We start from the raw sequence: 7,253 nt of genomic DNA on the forward strand, positions 1-7,253 counted from the left end.
CTGGGGAGAGAAGGCCGTTGTGGCGGGAATTCACAAACATTAAGCAGCACCGTCGGAAACCGCGGTTTCCGCACTGTCAAGCTTATTGACATTGTTCGTCCTCTGTTTATCAGGATGAACTAGAATGACCGCATTGAAAGAAGTTCGCAATCAACTCTTGATAATCACGATAAAGGTGTGTTAAACGATGACGAACTTCTACTTTTGTACGATTTAAACCGATCGAATGATCTCGACCAACCTTATGATTCTTTTCCTGATTTTAACTTCGATGGTTTGAAGATGAGTGCCGGTTCGAATTTCGCTTCCACAAACGCAACTTGCCCCTTCTCGCTGAGCTGTACAATGAAGTAAATAAACTTATTATCAGCAGATGTTTAATCAGACTGGCGCGACAGATCAGTGCGCCGACTGATAAAGATCTAGGTAAACCACTGATCTTACGACTGAAAATGGAAACAGCTACGCAAGTTTTAATGGTGTCTACCCTTTTAAATGTGTTAGAATTTCACCATAATGAGCCATTTGAAATTTGAGTATTTCTTGAAAGGAAAAATTTCGATTGAAATTCGTGTAAGTTGTCTTTATTTACATAAACTTTCAAAAAGATATTTCACGGTACTCACATGTTCGCCGACTGGCTTGAGCTCAATTCAGATTTCACGACGTTTCTTTAAAATGAAATATGTCACTTAACAAGAGAAGACAAACATTAAAGTTCCTCGAAATTAGTAACACGGGTTATTTAGCGTTGACACAGCAGAGGAAACGAAAGCGAAAACTCACGTTTTCAGACAACGCGACATGAGCTTCACTCACGTCGGGCCCGAACGCAGAACGTCAACTTGTTTCCCGCCAGTCATGCGCAGTGGACCTTTTGGCTTTTCTCTGATCTCATGGCGTTCCCGTCGCCGTCCGCGTTGTCGTTGCTTAAAGTCCCTATTGTTACATGTGTAACCCCACTCTAGTGTCGGTCTACATTAGTCTAGTGTCTTGATTTGATTTGATGTTGCGGGTTTTGGATTTCAACGTTTCCAAAGTCAGTTTGCCAAAGTCAAATCCAGTAAGCTTGAGAATACGTCCCTTGACAGTTTTTGAGCTAACCTTTTGATATTTTATCCTGCCAAGTTTATAGTCTATAAAATTTTTGGAATCGTTTTTGTTGTTGTTGTTGTTGCTGTTGTTTTTTCTACTTATTATTCCTTTGCTGTCATTCAGACATACTGTCACATGACAAATGACGACAAAGGATGGACGCTTATCGCTCGATTCGCAAACAACGAGGACAAAAACTGGATGCGTGACGACGGACTCTGGTGGTATGACCAGCACGTTACCATGGAAACAACCACAGATTCATCCATTGACTGTGACATGATCTCACCGGCGTTTTCGTTGGTCAGGGACAGAGCCTTTAAGATCACGAGCAGTGATGAGCCGAGTCACACTTCTTTGTTACAGACCACAGGTAACTGTTTGGCTGGACAAACGTTCCGATCAAAAATCACAAGCTATGGCGACTTTAGAAATGGCAAAGTTTGGGCCAGTAACCAGTGTCTGGGAAGCTGCACGGTTCAGTATGGTGGTCAGTACAACTCAATAGACGGGTTTCAACAGGCTGAGTGCAGTGGTGAAATCGGCTTCTGGTGTGACTGGCTTAATGGTGATGGATCAGTGATGATGATTGGTGGAGGGGGAAGTTCTTGTGCACGTGCTGATCAAGGGATTGGAATAACAGACGCTAACTCTGCTTCGTTTGTCGAAATGGTTGGAAGCCTGGCAACCGAATATGACTTCGCATCTACGAGGAATGTCCCATCCCAGGGCTATTCTTTTAATTTGTGGACCCGTTGAATGAGAATCATCATTAAAGTGCATATAACCACCACTTTTTCTTTCTTTCAAACATATTTGCAAGTGATTAAGAAATTGTTTTCGATTGAATCGTAGAGTCCCTCTGTCCAGGGAAATTTGAAAAAAAAAAAAGATATCTTCTTGGTAAAATGAAGCCATTATAATTTGTTTTATGCTGTTAATGGATGGCAATGGGGCCAGCGTCTATTTTTTACATACACCCGACAAAGTAGGATCTGTCGTGTGCAGTAATTTTCTTTAGAATGGCACGATAGATATCGAGAGAGATAGAGATATCCGGTGACTAGGTTTTTTGTTAACTGAGAAGAAAAGTTATAATTTAGAATTCGGAATACAAACCACTGTTGGCTTGAACATGCCACACACCTTTTCCTTAGATTTGCCCTTCAGTTTTATTTTCCCTTTATCAAAGGCCACGGTCACCGTCATTGTAGCCGGTTGGATGGTACTGACAGGAACTGAGATCCGTATAAGAACCGAGTTTGTTAAGATGTATAGATGTCACAAAGCAGAGTTATCCAAATTATAGTTAGAAAAAATTTTGGGATCAAAATTGGAATTGCTCACAAACTGCGAGGATTATTTTGTTTCAGCCACAGTTCAGGCACTCAATCAGGCATACGTCAGTGTGGAAGCTATTTAAGAGGCACCCTCTGTAATTTTCAACTATGGCCATTTGACCAGAAAAAATCAAATTCCTCAAACTTTCTCAAATGAATGGTTTAGATAAGTGATTCACAAAAATATAACTTTCAGTTCAATTCGATTCGTATTTTAGCACTGGGGCCACCATCTTAGTTTTGCCCCTCTGAGAGGGCTTTCAGCGGCTATTTTAGGGCACATTTTTAACAATTTGCCATACAAAGAAAACGATCTAAATCCGGGTAAAAACCGATTATTCGAGACCAGCAAATGTTTCTTGTTACATTGAGAGGCTGTTTTGGCAATTTGATCATCACCTGATTTTTCTACAGAATTTTAAATTTCTTCCCTTTCGGACTACTCATGAAGCGCCATAAAAAAGGCGAAGTTTAAAGGAAAATATCGCCAAAAGTACATCACTTGAGATCCCAAAATTACCCTCCACTTAAAGAGCAATGTCTCACCTGTAAAAACATGCAATAAAATTTTGGGGCAGTTAAAACTGTAAAATGTTAGAAGAAGAAGTTTAAGCTGTGCTCTTGTCAACAAAGACCGCTGTCCTAATTAGCATAATAACATGAAAATAACGATGCACAGAGAAAATAATGATATATTTCACTTACCTCGCGACATGTCGACAACTGGATGTTCCACGATGCCTCATGTTATATTTCCAGTATGTTTCAGCCACATTTTCGGTGATTAGTGTACGAAATCACTCTCAGACATCGCCACGGTTAAGCAGATTTCAACTCTCCGAAGCCCGTTTCATAACATCTATCAATATTACTTGTCTTTCGCCTCATAAGCCGCCGTTTACAAGAAGTTTAACAATTTGCTGAGATCCTAACTGACCCAGAAGTATGTTAGCAGCCTTTAAGATCCTCCTCTTAATCGAGGATTCTCATCGAGAACTCGTTTAAGCTCAGTTCTGTTTTGATCTGTTGTGCACCCGCCATTATTCCACAGATTGCGTTACATTTGACAAATGCACATTCCAACGGGTAGGGGTAGGGTGGGTAGGAAGTGAAAATGTAACCGACATTAAAGCCATTTTACGCATTTCTGTGGCTAAACTAGTAACTGGCTTTCCCAGAATGATTTGAACAAGAGCTTCTGCTTGCAGGTATTTTCTAGATTATTTTTGCTGGGTAGGTAGGGGGGGGGGGGGGGGGTCGTGTATTAAAAAAAAAAAAAAAGAAAACCATAGACAGTATCAGGTCAAAAGAGTATGATGTGTGTATCTTGATCAGCTTTATCAGTTCATCAGTGAGGCCCTATTCGGGGTTTTCAGGATACTGGATATTTGGGTAAAAAATTAACAGAATGCAAGAAATTTAGGGGAAAAATTAATGCGGTAGAGCATGTTTAGATGAGATAAAGCGGGACAGTTGTGTCTTTCGCTGCCGGAAGTGACATCAAATTTTGCAAAAGACAACAGACTGACGAATAGTGCGCAGGAAGTAATGATAAGTGACGTTTTATTGAAACTTCTTTCATTTTCTTAGCCGTTTCACTTTTGCATCAGAAAAGAAAATGCTCAGAAAATTACTGAAGGGAGTTAAGGACGGTACCTTCTTTTTTAGGCATGTTTTAAACGCCAGGCGCGCGCTTGGGTTGGAGCTAGTGACCTAATTAACTACCCTACCAAGCGTGCGACTTAAAAAAAATTCTATTGTGGCCGAAACAAATTTCGTACTAAAATTACGAGCCTGTACTAAAACCGGGATTACCAGAAAAGCAGCATATCGCTAAGCACTAACTGTGAACGGCTTCCAGCTGAAAAACTAGCTTTTATCGTACCCGTAGAAAAAATCATACTGAAATTCAACTGTAGATGGCATAATGCGCGCGCAAAACAACTGCGAGAGACGTCAATGTTTAACTTACTTAGAAAGTAACAGGAAAAAATGTAACGGACACCGACAAAGTTTTCGAAAGGATGAAACAACTCATTTAACTTTTAACAAAGTTGTGATTACAGCTACATTTTATGATATGAATTGGAAGTGGCAAGCCTATTCGACAAAGCATTAGTTTTTGGCTGTGAGGAAAAGTTATGTAGACTGTATTTTGGCTAAGCCAGAGGAGTGCTGTTGCGACGATTCTGTTATTACATATCAAAAGTGGTTTTTATGTTACCACTTACCACGTAGTTTAAAGATGTTTTTTAATATGTTTAGTTTTCTGCATGTAAAGGCGAACCTTAGGAGAATCTGTGAAGAAATATCTTTACCTTTTTTCAGAAAAATGCTACCGTCAGCAGTAGCTAATTATCTCGGAAAAATTAATGACTACCCCCAGTTTTCTTTGTGGATTCTAATAACCCTGGCTAAGATCTACTTTTCCCACGTTTTCTTAATCTGGCGAAAACACCGTTGTATTTTGTAGGCACCATTCGTTATGAGCCTGACGCACCCCACAGCCGCTAATGTCGTTCAGTGCTGTGATGGAGCACAGCTGCATGTCTGCACAAGACTGGTTTTCAACCCTATGCAGGGCGCTTTAAAATACCCGCATCTATCAAGCAAAGCACTAATGTTGACGCTTAGCGTTTAAAAGAATTAGGCCAGGGATACGTTTAAGGCACACAAGTTGAATGAGTCATAAGCAATTGGATGAGTTAACTGACACTTGTCAAAAATATCTGCAGCTTGATTCTCAGCGGTTGTTGTGTCTTCTTGGAGGACCTTCTCCTGTCTGTTTCTGAGCTTTGAAGCCATTCTCGAGAGGGAGGATTAAACGCGGCAAGGAGTCAGGAACTCATCACAGGTGAACCGCCTAATTCTGGCCTCATCTTTTCAGCGCCTCCTCTTTTGTGCTACAGTAATTGCTTCGACTTTTATGGCCATTTCCTGACCCAAGAAAAACTTTTCTTGCGCACTGCTTGTCAGTCTGTTGCCTTTCGCAGCATTTGATGGCATTTCGGGCAGCGAAAGACACAAGTATAATGCTGAACAAAAAAAGCACAAGGAAGAGGCTTTCTATTGGAGTTCTATCCGTATTCTAGTTGTAATAAATGAAAATTCTCATCAAAAACTAATGGCTGTCGATGAGATTAGGATAGTTGTTTACAAATATAGTGTGGAATATTGTGCCTCGATCTCTTTGCAGACACAAAGGTTACCATGTAAGAAATTCGTGTTAAACGGTACAGAATTCGGGACACATTTCATTCTGTGTTTATTTCTCCAGCCCCGTCTTTATCTATCTATTCAGTGTAACAAGTGTGGGCTTCGAAATTACTAACAAGGAGCTGCGTTACCTAACCTTAAGACCCCTAAAATCTGATACAAAACTTTCATATTCCACCGTGATATAAGTACTAAGAGTCCAGAATAAATGCTCATAGCAGTTGACATACATTTATTTTATCCTAAACAGCTGACCATTGTTGAGGCCCCATTGTGGGAGGGGGGGAGGGGTGTCGGTGTATCCCTTATCCTGTTAATTTTTGTCCTAAATATTTTGTATCCTGTTAAATCCAGCTAAACGATTTCCTACTCAATTAATATCCTGTTTTATCTGATCTAAACATGCTCTAACCCATTAATATTTCCCCTAAATTTCTTGCACCCTATTAACTTTTCACCCAAATATCCAGTATCCTGAAAACCCCGAATAGGGCCTCACTGATGAACTGATAAAGCTGATCAAGATACACACATCATACTCTTTTGACCTGATACTGTCTATGGTTTTCTTTTTTTTTTTTTTTAATACACGACCCCCCCCCCCCCCCCCCTACCTACCCTGCAAAAATAATCTAGAAAATACCTGCAAGCAGAAGCTCTTGTTCAAATCATTCTGGGAAAGCCAGTTACTAGTTTAGCCACAGAAATGCGTAAAATGGCTTTAATGTCGGTTACATTTTCACTTCCTACCCACCCTACCCCTACCCGTTGGAATGTGCATTTGTCAAATGTAACGCAATCTGTGGAATAATGGCGGGTGCACAACAGATCAAAACAGAACTGAGCTTAAACGAGTTCTCGATGAGAATCCTCGATTAAGAGGAGGATCTTAAAGGCTGCTAACATACTTCTGGGTCAGTTAGGATCTCAGCAAATTGTTAAACTTCTTGTAAACGGCGGCTTATGAGGCGAAAGACAAGTAATATTGATAGATGTTATGAAACGGGCTTCGGAGAGTTGAAATCTGCTTAACCGTGGCGATGTCTGAGAGTGATTTCGTACACTAATCACCGAAAATGTGGCTGAAACATACTGGAAATATAACATGAGGCATCGTGGAACATCCAGTTGTCGACATGTCGCGAGGTAAGTGAAATATATCATTATTTTCTCTGTGCATCGTTATTTTCATGTTATTATGCTAATTAGGACAGCGGTCTTTGTTGACAAGAGCACAGCTTAAACTTCTTCTTCTAACATTTTACAGTTTTAACTGCCCCAAAATTTTATTGCATGTTTTTACAGGTGAGACATTGCTCTTTAAGTGGAGGGTAATTTTGGGATCTCAAGTGATGTACTTTTGGCGATATTTTCCTTTAAACTTCGCCTTTTTTATGGCGCTTCATGAGTAGTCCGAAAGGGAAGAAATTTAAAATTCTGTAGAAAAATCAGGTGATGATCAAATTGCCAAAACAGCCTCTCAATGTAACAAGAAACATTTGCTGGTCTCGAATAATCGGTTTTTACCCGGATTTAGATCGTTTTCTTTGTATGGCAAATTGTTAAAAATGTGCCCTAAAATAGCCGCTGAAAGCCCTCTCA

The 7,253-nt window shown here is 40.2% G+C and overlaps 2 protein-coding genes across 3 annotated transcripts in view; both read left to right on the forward strand.

Annotated features, from left to right (window-relative positions):
• Nucleotides 1–525: 525 nt before the first annotated feature.
• Nucleotides 526–3,639, forward strand: LOC145494595 (uncharacterized). The gene has a single exon (XM_081474112.1). It carries the CDS (start codon nucleotides 1,231–1,233, stop codon nucleotides 1,852–1,854), a length of 624 nt encoding a protein of 207 aa, XP_081330238.1. The 5' UTR covers nucleotides 526–1,230; the 3' UTR covers nucleotides 1,855–3,639.
• A 51-nt stretch (nucleotides 3,640–3,690) lies between these two features.
• Nucleotides 3,691–7,253, forward strand: part of LOC145494583 (uncharacterized) — a 35,233-nt gene continuing 31,670 nt past the window's right edge. For both annotated transcript variants that reach the window (XM_081474091.1, XM_081474093.1), the window contains exon 1: nucleotides 3,691–6,797. In XM_081474091.1, the coding sequence (XP_081330217.1) occupies nucleotides 6,757–6,797 (41 nt within the window). In that variant the 5' untranslated portion in view covers nucleotides 3,691–6,756. The remainder of the gene's footprint in view (nucleotides 6,798–7,253) is intronic.

This window comes from Orbicella franksi, chromosome 8, assembly GCF_964199315.1.
Source record: "Orbicella franksi chromosome 8, jaOrbFran1.1, whole genome shotgun sequence".
NCBI lineage: Eukaryota > Metazoa > Cnidaria > Anthozoa > Scleractinia > Merulinidae > Orbicella > Orbicella franksi.